Source organism: Podarcis bocagei, assembly GCF_964188305.1.
Source record: "Podarcis bocagei genome assembly, chromosome: 2".
Lineage (NCBI taxonomy): Eukaryota > Metazoa > Chordata > Lepidosauria > Squamata > Lacertidae > Podarcis > Podarcis bocagei.
The window spans coordinates 16644562-16663006 of NC_138126.1; the positions used below are offsets into that span (position 1 = coordinate 16644562).

Sequence of the window (18445 nt, forward strand, 5' to 3'; positions counted from 1 at the left end):
ACCAATGACCCATCTAACCCGCTGTCTTGACAGTGGCCAGTTAGATGTCTCTGGTGAACCCATGACGAGGGCATGAAGGCAACAGCCCTCTCCTCTACCCCTCAAAACTGGAAGAAAGGGATCTCCCTCTGTAGCATGGGGCTGCTTTATACCAACTGGTCCACGGGTTCTTCCTTGTCCAGTATTCTAGACTCTGACTGGCAGTGACTCTCCAATGTTTCACTGAGACCTTTTTAAACTGGAGAGACAGGGGAATCAGACCTGGGATCTTGCCCATGCACTCCACCAAGAGTGCTGACACATTATTTGCATTAACTCACAGACAACCTAGCCTAATGTGGGTCTCGTCTCCGTGCACCTGGTCCACACACTTGTATACTGTATCATCCTACCATATATATATATATACAGCTCTGCATCTCTCAGGCTCTCAACAGCCCTCCCACAATCTCGCAAAGGTACTTACCTGGGAAGAGAGAGTCATGCAGTGGGTCCCAAGGTGGGTCAGGGGGCACCGTTTCCATGTCCAGGTCGAACCCATCACTGAACTGCTGCCAAGAGAGTTAGGAAACAAAACTGATCTCTGTGTGTGTCTTTCTGTGAAGCATTTTGACCCCCCTCTTTGGCCATACATAAGCAGCTTGCAAGGATCAGTAATAAGGCTTCAGGTTTACAATCTAAATGATGCAACAGAAAAAGGAATTATGAAGAGAAGAAAAATGCAAACTCGTGCATCAATTCTTAATGTTACAACATTCCATTTCCAGTGTAAAGGAAACGTTTCAGGGAGAAGATGAACCACACATTGTTAGCGTTTTAGCAGAGATGGTTGAGTGCTTCCCTTCTCGCCTTCTGTAAATCCTGAATGAATATATATTAATACGCATGCACAGCCGGCAGGCAACAAGCCAGTGAAAGCTGGGAATTTCAGGGCATTATTGTGGGTGTAGCTTATTAACAAGTATGGGGTTTATAGTTTTGTAGGGCAAGAGTGGGTTAAACTTGTAGCGGGAGATGAGAGTGTGTGGCTTGGCATCACAGATTTGGTAGTACACATCTGGGCAGCTTATTCAAGGACCAAGGTGAACATAGATAAATCTAGTACATGCAATCTAAAGAGGAAAATGCCCCTTTCACTGTGAAGACCTCCCAGATGCAAACCCTGCTCACACCATCCTATACCAGTGGTGGAGAACCTATGGCACGCGTGCCAGTGGGCACTCATAGAGCCCTCTCTGTTGGCACACGCACCATTGCCCCAGCAGGGCCATTCCTGGGGGTTGGCAAAGTGGGCAGCCACTCCCTCCCACAGCACTGTGGGCGGGAAACACTCCCTATAGCATGCACCGGCCACAGCAGCATTGGGGGATTTGCGCACCCGCCAACCAGCCGACATTCGGCCGCACCGCTCCCCCTCCCACACCGCGATTGGTTGGATTGTTTGCTGCCATGAGCAGAAGATAGTCAGTGACGATATTGCATGTGACTTGCAGCTGTGTCAAGCGCTTTTTTTTTTTAATTTCTGCTGCCGGTGAGCGTTGAGACGATTTGTAGCTTCAGCCTGCTACTGGAAGTGTTGTCCATGTGTGTTAGTGTTTATCTGCACGGCCTACCCCCCCCCCCAAAGCTCCACAACTCCTGGCAATCCTCCCCACATTTTTATTATGGTATATTTATTTTTATGTGTGCATGCAGACAATCATTATTATCCCATATTAAATTGCTGTGTTGGCACTTTGCGATAAATTAGTGGGTTTTGGGTGGCAGTTTGGGCACTCAGTCTCTAAAAGGTTCGCCACCACTGTCCTATAATAATAATAATAATAATAATAATAATAATAATAATAATAATAATTTATTATTTATACCCCGCCCATCTGGCTGGGCTTCCCCAGCCACTCTGGGCAGCTTCCAACAAAATATTAAAATACAGTAATGCATCAAACATTAAAACCTTCCCTAAACGTCCCTATATCATGCACAAGCCCCATTATGCATGCATGTGCCCTCAGAAGATGTAGCAACAGGAATGAGGCTGAGCAGGTCCTCAAGACAAACAGCATTAAGGACTGATGTTAAGTAGCAGGGAGTGGATAAAAGATAAACAGGAGGTGAGAAGAGCATGCTGCTCTGCAATGGCATAAGGAAGTAAAAAGCCTTTTCTAGGAAGGCATGTGAGAGGAAGCAGCTCTCACCAGGGAATGGGCACAGCCGCCATCCACAATGCTGCGTTCGAGGCAGGGGAAGAGCTCAGCTGCCACATCCCCATCGTCTTCCAGGCAGCTGTACAGACCTGCATCTGCGGGGAGAATGGGAAGAGGCAGTCAGTAGGGCAAGGAACAGACTCAAAACATGTTTTCACCCTTTACTGCTCTCCTTTTTCACTTACAGCCCATACCAAGCACATCTGTGGGTATACGCATTAAGCAAGGCCTGGCCCCACCTTCTCCCCAAATACAACTAGAGCCGCTCCCCCTTAAAATACTGTTCTGGAATTCTAGAGATTAGCAACATAAACAACTCACTCCATGATAATACAAATAAGCATGTTTTTGCCAGTTTGACTGAATCCCCTAATATATTTTAAAGATTTCCCCCTCATTTCACAGCGTGTATATTTTCAATTTTCACTGATGTTGTTTACACACTGTATTTTGATAATAATAATAATAATAATAATAATAATAATAATAATAATAAAAGACCACACACGGTTTGTCCTTTACCTCACAGCAGGTGCCTTTGGCCTCAACTACATTATTATGACACGTAAAGAACAAAAACAAAGCACAAGCAGCCTTGTGGTACTTCAGAGACTAAAGTCAACGTGTCCCGAACACGATGGATGGCGTTGTGGGAGGTGGAGACCTGTGAACCTCCGCATCTTTGTTAAGGCAACAACTCACACATCCCTGAAGCATAAGCTCAGTCGGTAGAGCATGAGACACTTTAAAAAAATCATTATTTTTAATAAATTTTATTTTTGCATTTTCCTATTTTACATACACAATTGAATTCAAAACATAAACATACAATACCTTCTGACTTCCCTCCCCCTCTAGTGTGGATCTTAATGTAATGGTTTATTTCCCCCTCTGCATCTCTATCATAACTCTTATTTTTATAAATGCTTTGTCAATTCATAGTTCAAATTTTTACTACAAGCTTTCTGTCAATCCTACCAATGTACAGTGGTACCTCAGGTTAAGTACTTAATTCATTGCAGAGGTCCGTTCTTAACCTGAAACTGTTCTTAACCTGAAGCACCACTTTAGCTAATGGGGTCTTCCGCTGCTGCCGCACCGCCGGAGCACGATTTCTGTTCTCATCCTGAAGCAACGTTCTTAACCTGAAGCACTATTTCTGGGTTAGCGGAGTCTGTAACCTGAAGCATGTGTAACCTGAAGCGTATGTAACCCGAGGTACCACTGTATCTAGTTGCTTACAACAGCTTAATCTCAGGGTCGTGAGTCCCACGTTGGGTGAAAGACTCCTGCGTTGCAGGGGGCCATAGCTGTCAACTTTTCCCTTTCCTTGCGAGGAATCCTATTCGGAATAAGGGAATTTCCCTTTTAAAAAGGGAAACGTTGACAGCTATGCAGGGGGCTGAACTGCGTGGAGACGCAGAGGGCCTGTCGCGCACCTGTTTAAACTGTGGGCTAACGTAGCGCAGAATCATCCTTCACTCCCACCTTCTTCGCCTTTGCAGCCCCTTCCCCAACAGCCACGCTCCGCCCACCCCAAACAAGCTCCGCCCACCGGCTCCCCCCCCCCGCCGAGCACCCACCCCAGTCCTCGCTGCTCAGCAGGTTATCCGCGCGGAAACGGCTCGAGTCGCTCAGCAGCAGCAGCTCCGAAGCCAGCGCCGCCATCTTCCTTCCGCCTTCCCGGTACACTAAGCTGCACGGCCGACTCCGGCTCCCGCCCCCCCCTTGCTGCCATAACAACAGAAGCGCCCAATAGGACGCCGGCTCCGTCGCCTCCTCGGCCAACCAGAGCGAGCAAGAGGCGGGTCACGGCCGGAATATCCACCAGTGGAGAAGGAGGATGATACGGAAGTTGTACCGAGCCGGAACGCACGCGGAGAAGGCGGAAGGCGGGAGTGCGCTTGCGCGCGGCGGTTGCTACGAAACAGCGCGCAAGCGCATTATGGAACGCGAAGTGGTTTTCTTTCTTTTGAATGTCCGCTTGGTTTTGTGGGATGCCTCACGGAGCCGCGCTTGGGTCGAAGGACGCATGCGCAGTGGGGAAACTGCGCGGCGCTTGTCCCCGGGCGCCTTGAAATTCCAGCGCGAAGGATTGAGCCGGCACCACGCTGCGTCAACGTGCTCCATGAGGCAAGGGTGGGTAAGTATTAATTCGGCGCACGCGCACTGATAAAATAGAGGTTTCAGGCGCTGCGATGCGTTTGTGCGTGTATAGAATCTAGGGAAAAGAGCGCATGCGTAAAGAAGGGGAAATACCTTGACGCGCAAGTGCTTATGGGAGTTGTAGTTTGGTTGTATTTTTTAAAATGAGGGGTTTCTATTCCTTTTAAGAATTATTATTATTAGGCCTCTTTGGCCCTTGAAAAATGTTGGAAAAGTGGCATATTCTTAGTCTCAGTTTCCTGTTTGAAAAATGAAAACAGCATCATTTCTCTCACACGGGTGTTTTAAGGATAGTGAGGCGCATTTTATATTATAGAGCACCTAAAGGTTGCTGTCGTTTTTATTCATGCATCTTTCTGGCTCTATTTGTATCTTTTTTAACAAGCAGTCTAGTGCACAGGTATTTTAACAAAGGACTTTCCCCCTTGTATGGAGCTAGGGTCGAAAAAGAGAAATGCTTTCCGCTCAGGGACGCGGACTTATAAAAAATATTGGGGGGGGGGCCGTGAAAGCTCATGAATAATAAATAAGCTCATGAATATGCAAATAAAGTGGCTCCGGCCCTAAATAGGGCAAGCCACGCCCCCCAGCCAGCCGATTGGCTGGCTGGGAGGTGTGGCCAGTCGGGATTCCCCTGTTCTCGCGGGATTTCCGGCAGTGCCTTGGCAGTGGCGGTGGTGCTGCGAAGCAGCGAGGCAGGAGCCCCCGCCCCGGGGATTCCCTAATCTCGCGGGGGACGGCCGGGGCTCTCCGATTAGGGCGCGCGGCTGGCTGGCGAAGGAGCAGGTGGGGAGGAGGCGGGGGACGGCGGCGGCGCTCTGCTGGAGGGCGCCCGAGATTATTGGGGGGGCTGAGCCCCCCAAAAAAAATTTTTGAGGGGGCTCGAGCCCCCTCAGGCCCCATGGAGTCGGCGCCTATGTTTCCGCTGCCGATGGTTGATGTTTAAAGATGCTAGGACAGGGGTGTCAAACTCAAATTCATCGGGGGCCACATCAACAGTTTGGTCACCCTCAAAGGGCCGGTTGTATCTGTAGGACTTTATCAAAGTTATTTTTCCTTAGGCACTGGTGTGTGTTGTCTTGAACCTATACACTATTTAATATACCTATTCCAGTACGATTTTAAATAAGAATAGAAGAAGAAATAATAATGATTATTTTAAAAAGATGACGAGATGGGCTTCCAGGCAGACTGGAGCTCCAACGGGGAGGAGACAGGAGCCTGTCCCAACAGAGCAGAGCAGAAGCAAATCTTGCCTCCCCCCGCCCTGCCGCCGCACTCAGGAGTCGGAGGATACGGAGCTGCAGTTTGGGCAGCAGCAGTTTCTTCCTTGCAAGGGAGCCCCAGCGGCACCGCGAGCGCAGGTGGCCAGGATGTCCTGCTGGGGCCCCGAGCTGCTGCAGTTGCTCCCGGGGAGGGGGGCTATCTGCCAAGTCCTCCGGCCCGGAGAAAGCCAATGTGTTGGCGTGGGGAGGGGGGCGGTGTTTCGTAGCCAGGCTCCCACTTTGCTCCAGCCGCCCAGATGCTGGCGCGGTCCTCTTCGGGGTGGGAGGCGCCCCTGCTTTGCGGTGTGGCACACCGCCCGCCCGCCCGCCTCCCTCCACCCCACTCTGCGCAGCTGAACCGGCAGCAGCTTCGCCTCTTCCAGCCCAGCGGGGGCGCGCCGCCTGCGGCAAGACCTGCGCTGGGTCCCCGCTCTCCACTCGCCTCCGCCGTTCCCTTCCCCGCCTGCCGGCCCCGCTACTTATCCACCAGGGCGACCCCCAGCCAGCCCCTGGCCCCGCCGCCCGTGCCCCCAGCCATCTCCTCGCCAGCTGCAGCGCCGCAGTGGCCTCTTCTTGCGGCCCGAGCGAGTGAGCGAGCGGCGTCCCAAGCGTGGCTCTCGCTCCCTGCCCTCGCTGCCAGCCTCCGCGGCTCCCTCGCGCTCCAAAAGTTGCCGCGCGCGCAACCCGCCCCCTCAAGCAGCCGCGCCTGGGAGGCTTCGAGGGGCGGAGGCAGCCGGCTCCGAGCTCGGCTTCGCGGGACCGCCTCCTCCGCAGCGAGCCCCGGACTGGACCGAGCGAGCAGAAAGCCTCTTTGCCCGGCCCGCGAGGAGGCGAAAGTTGTGGGACCGGCCGGTAGGCAGCGCCGACGGGGCGCTTCAGTTGGAGCCCTGTCTGCAAGCAGGCAGGGAAGGCTGTTTGCATGGGTCACTTTTTAGAAAGGCAGAGAGCCTCCGCCGGAGTGCGGACCCTAAAATCTGGGTCGGGACCAGTAAAAAGGATGAGAAGCTCGCTTCCTCGCCCTTGATGCCACGGGCCACATGACGAGGTCTGGCGGGCCGGATTTGGCCCGCGGGCCTTGTGTTTGACACCCGTGTGCTAGGAGCACAAGGGGCTATTTATTAATTTATATGTTTTAAAACCCATCCCTTTTGTTTTGGAAAAAAACCCCAATACAAATATTTTATATGAAAGCGAAAAAGAAAAAAAAATATGCCAGGTTTAAAATGGCATTTACTTATTTATTTTATATAAAAAATTGTGTGCCGCTTGATTGTAAAAACGAAGCAAAACCTCAAAGTGGATGTGACACGTGCAGGTTGGTTTAGTCCCTTGTTTTGCCAGGACAGCAGGGCAAATTGTGGCAAACTTTTTCAGAGGCGCATCAGGGAATTGGGTGTTAGGAAGGTTGCCATGAGTGACCTCCTTGCCCCACAGCACGACTGATTTGGCATGGTATGCCCTAGATGTAGCAATGATATTATCAAAGGGCGGGGAATGAAATAACGCCAGGTTTCCTTTGCTTTTACTACTCTCTCTTATCCACCATCAAATCCAGACTTCCAAAGAAATGCTTCTCATTCCCTTTGTTTATATTCCAGCAGAAGCAGCCAGTTCCTAAGGTTGCAACATTTTTCCAGCAGCAGAACAAATTTAGACAGGGAAGATTTTCCCAGGAAAGCGTGGGTTCAGGGAGCCTACTTGAATAAAATATGGGGGGGGGGTGCCTAGGTAAGCCCCACCCCACATAACCCTGTCAATTCCCTGGAGTGGGAAGTGACTCATGGAAAGTATGTGTTAATGTGGATATCCACAATTGGACAAATATCAAAATCTGGAGATTGTTCATGATGCTGAAGGGTCCTACCAACCAAAAGTCAAAGAAGCCCTTCCTGATCATCCCACCCTCACCATTATGAGATAGTTACAGATAGGTAGCCGTGTTGGTCTGCCATAGTCAAAATAAAAAAATCTGAAGAAGTGTGCATGCACACGAAAGCTCATACCAAGAACTAACTTAGTTGGTCTTTAAGGTGCTACTGGAAGGAATTTTTTTATTTTGACTATGAGATAGGTGATTGAAATTCAATAAATAACGTAAGTAACAATCATGTTTAAATCATGTTGCTTCCTCCAAAGAATCCTTGGAACTGTTAAGGATGCTGGGGAATAGTGGCTTTGTGAAATGCAGACTACAGTGGTACCTCGGGTTCAGTAATTAATTCGTTCTGGAGGTCCGTTCTTAACCTGAAACTGTTCTTAACCTGAGGTACCACTTTAGCTAATGGGGCCTCCCGCTGCCGCCACACAATTTCTGTTTTCATCCTGAAGCAAAGTTCTTAACCCGCGGTACTATTTCTGGGTTAGCGGAGTCTGTAACCTGAAGCGTATGTAGCCTGAAGCGTATGTAACCCAAGGTACCACTGTACAGCCCCCAAGATTGCTTGGGGGAAGCCATGTGCTTTAAATGTATGGGGTGTGTGTATGCAGCAAGCCTTACGAGGAACAGTTGAAAGAGCTGGTTATGTTTAGTCTGGATAAGAAAATATTAAAAGGAGGCATGAGAGCAGCCCTGAAGTATCTGAAGAACTGTGGAGTGGAACTGTTCACTGTTGCACCCAAGGGCAGGACTAGACCCAATGAGGTGGAAACTGTGGGGAAGCAGATTTTGGCTAAGTGTTAGGTGATGCTTCCTGACATCATGAACGGTTTGACAGCAGAATGGACTGCACCGGAAATATATATGGCTTCTGTGGAAGGATAGCTGAAGAGGAAAAATACTGTTCTTTTCACCTTTGCGTGCGTGTGTGTATACCAATGTGTTCTTTCTTCGGTTTCTATTTTCCTTTCATCATCCCATTTCCTGCCCCAACCTGCGAGTATGAGACTGCCAAAAAAAATACTCCCAATAGAGAAAAACATTGTGGATCCCATTCTATTTCACAGCCATCTCCTGCAAAACATACCGACCGACTCCCAAATTATGCTTCTTACAATGAGTTGGTGTATTAGAGCACACAAAGTGCTTCTTTTATTTAAGCAGATTTAACAGAGGAATGGTGAGGTGGAGGGGAGGCTAAAGGATGCTCAGGTCCGTTCGATTCCTGCGTGCACAGGAGTTGTCAAACGGACCGTCATTCTCCTTCTGCCATCCCTCATTTTATTCCATCAAGAATGTGGCTTATGGATCCCAACTTCTGTTGTGGCAGCAGGGGGGGTTGCCCCTTGGCTGACAGGGGAACTAGTAGATGGCGGCACTGTGCTTTTTTGCTTGCCTGTAAGAAAAGACAACAATAAGATATGTGGATGCTGCCCAGGCTGTCAAGAATGCTGATATTAATGCCTTCTCTTCACCATTAGCAAAGGCTGATCCAGAACTACTAACCTGGTTCCCTCCAAATGTTTAGGACTACCAGCTCTCTTCAGCCCCAGGGATGATGGGAACTGTAGTCCAACAACTTCTGGAGAGGCACAGGCTTCTCATCCCTGATCTACTTGATCCTTGGCAATGCCAGGAGAAGGATAACAAGATACCTGGAGATGGACAGAGCTATCGTCCAACACCACGCTGCCTCTCCCTATCCTCCAACATTTGTGCCCATATCCCTGCTCAAATCACTGAGATCTTCAGAGGAGTTGCTGCTGGTGGCCCCCTATGGCACAGATGCGTGGCTCATTTCTACCAGAAGCGCTGCATTAAGTATTGCAGGTGAGACTCGAAAAATTAGAATATCGTGGAAAAGTTCATTGATTTCAGTAATTCAACTTCAAAGGTGAAACTAATATATGAGATAGACTCATGACATGCAAAGCGAGATATGTCAAGCCTTTCTTTGTTATCATTGTGATGATCATGGCATACAGCTGATGAAAACCCCGAATGAAAACCCCTCAGAAAATTAGAATATTCAATGAAATCAGCAAACAAGGATTGCAAATCGAGCAAGATTGGACCTCTGAGAAGTAGAAGCATATCTCACTTTGCATGTCATAAGTCAATATCATATAAAAGTTTCACCTTTTAAGTTGGATTACTGAAATAAACAAACTTTTCCACAATATTCTAATTTTTCGAGTTTCACCTGTATTTGCCCGATTCTGTGGAGCTGCCTCCCAGCTGAGATTAGACAGGCCCCCTTCCCATTGAACGCTTGGCAAAGGCCTCTTCTTCTTTCAGGTACCTTAGAATCATAGAATAGAATTGTAGACCATGAAGGTTGTCTAGTCAAACCCCCTACAATGGAGAGATACTTTGCACAATGTGGGGCTCGAACCCACAACCTTGAGATTAAGAGTCTCCTTGTACATTACCAACTGAGCTGTCCCAGGACTGAAAAATACCTTTCTCCTACAGCTGACATTTTCTGTTTTGATGATCAGTTGTAACTCTATTGTTTTTTTAAATAACTTTTATGCAGTGGCGTAGCGTGGGGGGTGCAGGGGGGGGCCGGCTGCACCGGGCGCAACATCTGGGGGTTAGGGTTAGGGAGCGCAAATCCACGGGTTAGGGGGCGCAAATTACTTGCCTTGCCCCGGGTGCTGACAACCCACGCTACGCCACTGCTTTTATGCGCCACACTGCTTAGAGACTTCGGTAATTTAAACCATATTTAAACACCTTTAGTAAATAAGATGAAATCTGCTGGCCTGTGGCAACTGCCACACTGCCTCATAGTAAGGCATGAAAATCACTTGCATTCCCCAACCCCAAGCAAGAGTAGGAATATGAAAGAAGATCTTGTCTGGGAAGATTTTGGACAACGAACGAAATATAAAATTGACAATGCGAAAAGCAATGGAGTTGGCGGCAGGGGGAAGGAGTCATTGAGAGCAGCAGATGTTTTGGGTTTGGTTGCAAGGGGGGGTGGGGTCCAACTGAGACAAAGATTAAGGGATTTACATAAAAGGTTTTGTGATTCTTTTTTTAGGGAGTGGTTTAAGGAAGGGGCTTAAGCAGAGGTCGCATTTCCTGGAAGGGGGATCTTCCAGAAGATTATGGCTGGCAGGGAGAGAGGCTGGGGTGGGGTAGGATGGGGGGGGTCACTTACCCAGCGGGCACACCCCATTCTTGCACGCCAACACGGGCTCCCCCAGATCCTCGTTGCGCAGCGATGCTGCTATTCTCCTAGCCACATAGCGGCAAACTGAATTGAAGAGAGGAAATCTGTTATTTCCCTGGAGGAGCTGGACACATCTGTGTGGCTGGTACCGGCTCCTGCCCAGGAATCCAGCCTCTAGTCTAGTGAGCACTGACTTCCTAGCTTTCTGCCTTCACACAATGTGCCCCCCCCTCCCGATTCTAAAGGAACCCAGGAGTCCGGGCTCCCCTTGCCTCCATTTGCAGACCCTATACGTACCACCAATTATAAGTCAGACCATGCTTCAGGAAGGAGAGTGCCGGTCAGTTTGGAAGCTCTGCTATAGACCCCTTGCATAAACTGGATTATAAAAGGCAGGAAGGAAGGAGGTGGAGCTGAAGAGTAAAGAAAGGCATTATGGGAAATGTAGTTATATTACCTCTACTACAAGGTCGGGGGTGGGGTAGCTTTGTTGAACTGTTTCAGCAAAGCAACAAAGGCTTTTAAGGGGCTTAGGATTAATTGTTAGGCTCTAAAATGCCACAGGACCTTTCTACCCCATCTCACAAAGCCCATGAGTCCGTTCTTGGGGCTGTAATTTGTTTTTAGTACTGTATTTTTAAATTGCCATAACCTGCCCTGAGACCTTATGGTGAAGGGCAGGTAGGAAATCAAATAACTAATAATAATGTAGCGTATCTTCCATAGTCTTTTATATGCCCCTTCTGGAGTTTCCAGGCATCTTCCTGCCACATGTCCATATTTCTTACCCATTTCTCTCTCTCTCTCTCTTTTTTTAAATGACTTGTGGGATTTGCCATCAGCATTGAATCCAGTCAAGTACAGAAGGTGACATCACGTTGCAGGAAGTTCCTGTCTTTCTGACTTTACCTGTCCTGGCATTAATGTATATTTACTATATATTTTTAAAAAAGAAACAAAACAAACCTTTCATGCTGGAAAGCAGCAGAATGATTCTGTCAGCTTTCTAGGGCAGGCTTAAAACGTAGGGCATTTTTCATATTACCTGTATTTCTGACAGAGGGTTCTGGTACAGAGCTTGGGAGTTTTGAGTTCACATTCTTTCCGTGAATATTGTGGGTTTTTTTAAACCTCAGCTTCTCTCTGGCAGCTGACTGAAAGCTGCATAGACAAGATGTCAAGAGGAAAAGGGACGGCTTCCTATAAATTGGAAGGGGGGTCCCCTGTTTCATAACGGCGAGGGTGCGGTAGTCAGGGAGATCTCCCCTGGCTTCTGGAAAAATAAATAAATTATCCCTGCTTGCCTCCCTGCCTGCCTTTTCTGCTAGCATCTCCTGAGGGAAGGTTTCTGCTTACAATGGTTGCTAAGACAGGTGGTTGCTGAGGAAATGACGTGGGGGGGGGGAGAGGAAGAAGAAGAAGGGGGGAATGTGGAGGGGGACTAGATAAACGAGTGTGTGACTGAGGGAGAGGCTGAAGCATATGCCCTGCTCATCCATCCAGTGCTGAGGACCAGTACTCAGCAACTGAGGTAAGGGGTGGAGAGCAAGGGTGATAATGATGGGGGGGGAGGGAATAAATAGAAATCGTGAGACATAGGATGAAGCGGGAAATATCGGGGGGCTTTCACAGACTAAAAAGATAATTAAGCATTTTGCTGCTCTGTCAGAAAGGCCATTGCAGCATGGATGTGTTTTTGGCGGGAGGAGAGAGGGGGTGCTGAATCGTTTGAGAATCTCATTTGTTCTGTTTTATGTGGCGTATTAAATCTATTTTGGGTTTGGAGCCAGGTTCTGGGGGACAACTGAGTGTATGTAATCTTCATAATGAGGGAGAATGAGCTAAAAGTTGGCTGTCAAAGACAAGCCCTGCCCAGCCATTGGTTGACTTGCTGTGATGTCATCAAATGTTCGTGGGGTTTCTAGTGGCTCAGGAGAAAATGGGAGTCCTAGAAGGTCGACAAACATGGCAGGGCCTTTCTGGCTCTGCTAGCGAAAGGCAGTGGTCAAGCAGTGTGCGGCATTTAATTTAGACAAATGCCCAAACTTCCCCTTCACGTTCAGAAGAAAATGCTTCTTATAGTCTTATAGCTTGCTTGTTGCTTGTCCTCACAACAACTCTGTGATTTAAGCTGCCGCTGTTCCCATTTTACAGATGAGGAACTGAAGCTGGAAGACTGTTGGCATCGCCCAGAGCCACACAGGGAATCCTTGGCTGAGCTGGAATTTGGAGTTGGGTGGAAAGGTAACAACTGTGCGCACTGCCATACGTCTGGGCTCAGTGTGGGGAGGTGTAATAGGAATTTTATGGCAAAGGCAGTGCAATTGCCCATTCTTTTCAACGGCATCTTGCGCTTTTTCTTCTTCGCTGTTACTAGGCCGGATTGCCTCCTGGCGAACAGCTCCTTAACGCCCTGCCCTTCCCTCGCTGGTGTTCGGGAGCATCGCATCCCCAAAGCTGGCAACAGTTGATTACATGATGGCAAGTACAGAGCCCGTCACTGAGAAGATGCCCGGCAAGAAACCCAACCAGGGGTCAGCCGTTGGCCAAGGGGGCAGCCGTGGCGCATCCGTTGGGAGTGGAGGAGAGAAGGGGAGCAGGGCGGAGGCAGAAGGAGAGGACCTGAAAGAGAACCTGCCCCCTCGGGACCCAGCTGGCAGGGACGTCCCTTGGGCCTGCCCGGACGGCACGTTCGTCAAACTGGTCCTGGAGACGGGCACAGGTTTAGATAAGCCTAAGGAAGGCTCCCTCTGCCAGGTCTTCCTCGAAGCTGAGACAGGGTCACCCTTGAGTTACCCAACCCACCGGTGGGCTGAAGTGGAGCTGGGTGGCGGTGACGCCGAGTGGGACGGGGTCGTGGACCGCTGCCTGGAGACAATGCTGGCCGGGGAGCAGGCCGAGGCGAGGTTGGCAGCGGGAGGCACCGTGGCCATCCGGTTAGCGAGCTTCACGGAGGCCAAAGACTCCTGGGAGATGAGCGCCGCCGAGAAGTGGGACTTGGTCCTCAGCAACAAAGAACGGGGCGGGGAACTGTACCGGGCAGGGGACGTCGCCGCTGCGGCACGGCGCTATGCCAGGGCCTTGCGGCTGCTCGTTGTAGCTGCCCCTCCGCCGGACTACGACCAGATCAAAGCCGAGCTGCACGCCAACCTGGCTGCCTGCCAGCTGAGGCTGCACCAGCCGGCCAATGCCGCCTGCAACTGCACCAAGACCCTGGCCCTGCAGCCGGCCAACACCAAGGCCCTCTTCCGGCGGGGCTTGGCTCACGATGCCATGAATGACCTGGAGGGGGCAGCGCAGGATCTGAAGGGGGTTCTGCAAGTGGAACCGGGGAACCGGGCAGCCCGGAGAGAACTGGAAAGAGTCATGGAGCGGATCAGGGCGCGGGATGCCAAGCTGGCCCGAGCCATGCAGAAAATGTTTGCCTGAATAAAAATAATAATTTACCCTAGTGGTCCTGGGGCCTAAGGAAGTTAGATTAGCTTCAGCCAGAGCCAGGGCCTTCTCAGCACTGGCTTCAGTCTGGTGGAATGCTCTGCCTCATGAGACCAGGGCCCTGCAGGATCTGATTTCTTTCCTCAGGGCCTGTAAGACAGAGTTGTTCCGCCTGGCCTTTGGCTTGGAGCCAATTTGATTCCCTCCCCCTCTTTTTTTTCCTTTCTCCTCCTGTGATGAGGCTGGATTTTAATATTTTAATGTTTCAATATTTTAATGTATTTTAATCTTGTTTTTAAGTTGTATTCATTCAACTTGTTTTTATTATTGCTTGTTAGCAGCCCTGAGCCCGGCCTTGGCTGGGGAGGGCAGGGTATAAATAAAAATTATTATTATTATTATTATTATTATTATTATTATTATTATTATTTATACCCCGCCCATCTGGCTGGGTTTCCCCAGCCACTCTGGGCGGCTTCCAACAGAACACTAAAATACAATAATCTATTAAACATGAAAAGCTTCCCTAAACAGGGCTGCCTTCAGATGTCTTCTAAAAGTCTGGTAGTTATTTTTCTCTTTGACAACTGGTGGGAGAGCGTTCCACAGGGTGGGCGCCACCACCGAGAAGGCCCTCTGCCTGGTTCCCTGTAACTTGGCTTCTCGTAGCGAGAGAACCACCAGAAGGCCCTCGGCGCTGGACCAAATGAGGCAGTGCTGCTGATGTTGATCTTTGTGGTATGCTTTTTATCACCCTGCCCTTTTATAGAGAACGTGTAGCGAATGTGGTACGCTCCACGTGTTTCAGGCTACAACTCCCATCATTCTCATGTCAATGGCTGGGGCTGATGGGAATTGTAGTCCAAAACTCTCTGAAAGTACCAGGTTTGCTTCCCTGAATGTGTTGTCTCCTGCCCCCCCCCTTTTTTTTGCTGATCTGTGACGTGAATGATGGTTACTCTGAATACCAGTTGAAGGGAACCACAGGGGTTTATAGAATCATATAATCATAGAGTTGGAAGAGACCACAAGGGCCATCGAGTCCAACCCCCTGCCAAGCAGGAAACACCATCAGAGCACTCCTGACATATGGTTGTCAAGCGTCGAACAGCTCTTACTGTCAGGAAGTTCTTCCTAATCTTTAGGTGGAATCTTCTTTCTTGTAGTTTGGATCCATTGCTCCGTGTCCGCTTCTCTGGAGCAGCAGAAAACAACCTTTCTCCCTCCTCTATGTGACATCCTTTTATATATTTGAACATGGCTATCATATCACTCCTTAACCTCCTCTTCTCCAGGCTAAACATGCCCAGCTCCCTTAGCCGTTCCTCATAAGGCATCGTTTCCAGGCCTTTGACCATTTTGGTTGCCCTCCTCTGGAAGGTTTCTTGGGGTTTCCCATAGACATCTGGTTGGCCATTGTGAAAGCAGGATGCTGGACTATGTGGGCCATTGCCCTGATCCAGGAGGCTCTTCTTTTGTTCTTAAGTCCATTCGAGTGGAGACACAAACCCTGGTGTGGGAGATCAAAGCATAATTTCTGTGCAGCCACACAATACTGTACACAGATAGAGATCTTGGCACTCAGCATGGAATTTGGCTGGGTGCAGAGACTGCTGCCTTCCTTTTATTTTAAAAATGAGCACGTTTGCAACCCTCATGGATGGAAATGTATGGGCTGGTGAAATCTCAGCAATTAAAAAGGGGGGGACCTGTTTAGCGATATCACTGCCCAACGCCACGTACGTTTCTGTTTTCTGCACCGCTGGGATTACATTAGACACATGATTTTACTAGAAATATTGCCTAGAAGTCAACACCTTCAAAATATTACCCCTCATCTCATACAGAGCTTTCATTTTTGAAAGAAAGAAAGAAAGAAAGAAAGAAAGAAAGAAAGAAAGAAAGAAAGAAAAATGTAATGACAAGTTTCTAGACCTTATGGCTGCAAAACCACTTAGTGTGAAAACACATGGACTTGGTACAATCTTGGAAGGAAGGAAGACTGGGAGCAGGGCTTCAATATCTGGTGGTATTTTTGAATCATCCCATAGTTGCAGAGCTGAATAACTAGTGCTTCTTTCTTTCAGGGGGCAGCGCATACAGACTTCTTTTGCCCTACAGACCAACTCTCCCTTATCTTCATGCTCTTTAGCACAGCCTCCTCTTTCCCTAAAATCCTTCGAAAAGCAAAATTCTGGAAACAAACGGTACAAACATACCAGCTGCTTGTAAACTGCCATAATTCCCTCCCCTATGTGGTAGATTATTTGGGATGTGGAGAAGGGATGTTTCAAGCAATCCCAAGCCAAAACCTTGGCGCGACCCTGAAATGATGGTGCGTTGCTGGCGGGAGCTGAGTGATGGGTTCCAGTCGGGCGTTGTGATGTAGCCAAGAGAAGCTGCTCAGAAAACCTGCAGTTCTCCCTTGCTGTTACCATTGCGGGTTCTTCCCGTTTGCCTCCCCTGCAGCCAACCTCTCTTTACCGTGGGCTGTCTCACACGCTGCTGCTTTGAATCCATACGTACCCCTCTTGCTGTTCCTAAGCAACCGTCTCCTGAGAGACAGCAGAGCTTTGGAAGTCCATATTGGCGGACGGTAAACCAAGGGGAAATAATGGGGAGAGGAGGGGGGCGGGAACACTGGGTTTTGAAAGAGAGAGAGAAGAGGTGAGGTGAATGGCGGGGGAGAGGAAATTCTGGATTTTCTGGCATAGCTCGTACACCATCTGCAAAGAGGAGCTGAGGCCAGGCAGGATCCAGGAGTAATAGATGGGCCAGGTTGTGACAAGGGGGGGGGGCTTGGCATCTATCCCCATTGTCGAGAAAAAGGCAAGGGGTCCCACGCAGAGCAAATTGGGGTGCTGGTAGCTAATGCTGTTTAAAAATACAGCCAGGTAGGATGTTGAGAATCAATCAAATGTCTTTATTAAGTAATATATATAGAGAGAGAGAGATTCTGTAACCAGTCACTTGCAAACAGATAATAAATAACGGAGTCCAACATCCAATAAACTAAAAGTGGGTGTGCGGGGAATGAATTGGGAGCTTGTGTGACAGAATATGGGGTTTGGTGGAGTCTGGGGCGGGGCGGGCGGCCTGGAAACGAGAAGCCGAACAGCCAATACCCAGATTTAATTATGCCCTGCAGCGCCTGAACCATTCAACATATGCTCACACTTCTGCGCCCATGTCTAGCCTCATATATGCTAAATTTTTCTCAACGCCCCTTGGAGCCAATCTACTTGTCATACTGAATGAAGTGGTATGATACCATGTTTAAAAACACCCCACCCCTTAAAAAAACAAACACCCCACCCTTCCCTGCATTTAGAAAGCTAGCCCATCAGCGTGAAAGGTTTAGCATAAGGTAGTTCTCCCATCCTGGACCAACAGACTATAGTCCAGAATTCTGCCTTTGTTTAGCACGGTATGCTGACTGTCTCTAAGGTTGGCTCTGTACACAACAAAGTGACAGAGTGAACTGTGCCGTTACAGATCGTAGCTGGGGAATGCCCTATTTGAAAGTCTGCTTATAAACAAACAAACCTCCTTGTAAATAAAACAGTAGTTCCCCAACCTCACCACCACCACCACTCTCTGCAAACCACTGGAAAATTGCTGACTTGATTATTTTTCTTCCCAGTGTAGCGCCACACTAGATACTGTATGATTTCTAGGGAAGGTTTGGTTTTTTTGCTGCTTTTATTTCTTATATATTGTATTTTATTGTGTAGAATTCAAACTGCAATACAGTAAGCCATAAGAAAGAAAAGCAGTGATTAAAACGCAAATTAAAAAGCAACATGGCTTTTTAATATGATGGATGTGCCGTCTCCCAACCTCAAGCACAACCTCAAGCTTGTGAGCCACTGGTTATCTGTGGACCATAGTTTGGGAAGTCCTGTCTATCAGGAAGCCCTGATAGAAACCTATCTTCCATAAGAAGGGCCTCGTCCATCTCTTCTCCTGTTGTTTGTTACATTTTCTATTTAAAAAATCCCGCCCTTCCTTCAAAGAGCTACGGACAGAATACATGGTCCCTCTGTTTAATCCTCACCACGACCCTGTGAGGTAGGTCAGGCCGCGAGACGGTCATGCAGGAATCTTTGTAGCCAAGCGGTCTAAGTCAAATACTCTTACATGTTAACTACTCTTAGTCTTCTCACTGATACTTATAAGCCGCTCTGGGGCTCGGGAGTCATTTTTGGTTGAAGAACAGGATTAAAATGCTGTTAAGATAAATACGCTTTGCCACAACATCACATGGGCTCTATTTACAAAGTGTCGTTAAGGTAGGGGATCAGTTTGGTGTTTTGTT

General features: G+C 48.7%; 2 protein-coding genes and 1 long non-coding RNA gene across 6 annotated transcripts in view; 1 reads left to right on the forward strand and 2 right to left on the reverse strand.

Moving 5' to 3' along the window:
• The window catches only part of ATF6B (activating transcription factor 6 beta), a gene marked incomplete at its 5' end in the record, with an annotated part of 16478 nt that extends 12144 nt beyond the window's left edge, over positions 1-4334 (reverse strand). The window contains 5 exon segments of the mRNA XM_081182015.1: positions 467-551; positions 2196-2299; positions 3788-3934; positions 3937-4126; positions 4128-4334. Of these exon segments, the coding sequence (XP_081038141.1) occupies positions 467-551; positions 2196-2299; positions 3788-3934; positions 3937-4126; positions 4128-4334 (733 nt within the window).
• FKBPL (FKBP prolyl isomerase like) lies at positions 4208-18445 on the forward strand. Of its 4 annotated transcripts, none has more exons than XM_081183464.1 (4): positions 4208-4347; positions 12847-12936; positions 13070-15116; positions 15508-18445. In XM_081183464.1, exon 3 carries the CDS (start codon positions 13168-13170, stop codon positions 14119-14121), a length of 954 nt encoding a protein of 317 aa, XP_081039590.1. In that variant the 5' UTR covers positions 4208-4347; positions 12847-12936; positions 13070-13167; the 3' UTR covers positions 14122-15116; positions 15508-18445. The 4 variants fall into 4 exon arrangements, with proteins under 4 accessions (XP_081039590.1, XP_081039592.1, XP_081039593.1 ...); XM_081183466.1 differs by having other exon boundaries at positions 4217-4343; XM_081183467.1 differs by lacking the exon at positions 4208-4347 and adding an exon at positions 7967-8637.
• Positions 8633-11756, reverse strand: LOC308581251. Its single transcript, XR_014004886.1, has 4 exons — positions 11738-11756; positions 10990-11105; positions 10681-10776; positions 8633-8907 (listed from the first exon to the last, which is right to left on the reverse strand). It is a non-coding gene; the product is annotated as an uncharacterized lncRNA (long non-coding RNA).

Excerpts from the sequence above, each read along its gene's own strand:
- FKBPL (XM_081183464.1), top strand. The coding sequence starts at position 13,168 with ATGATGGCAAGTACAGAGCCCGTCACTGAGAAGATGCCCGGCAAGAAA.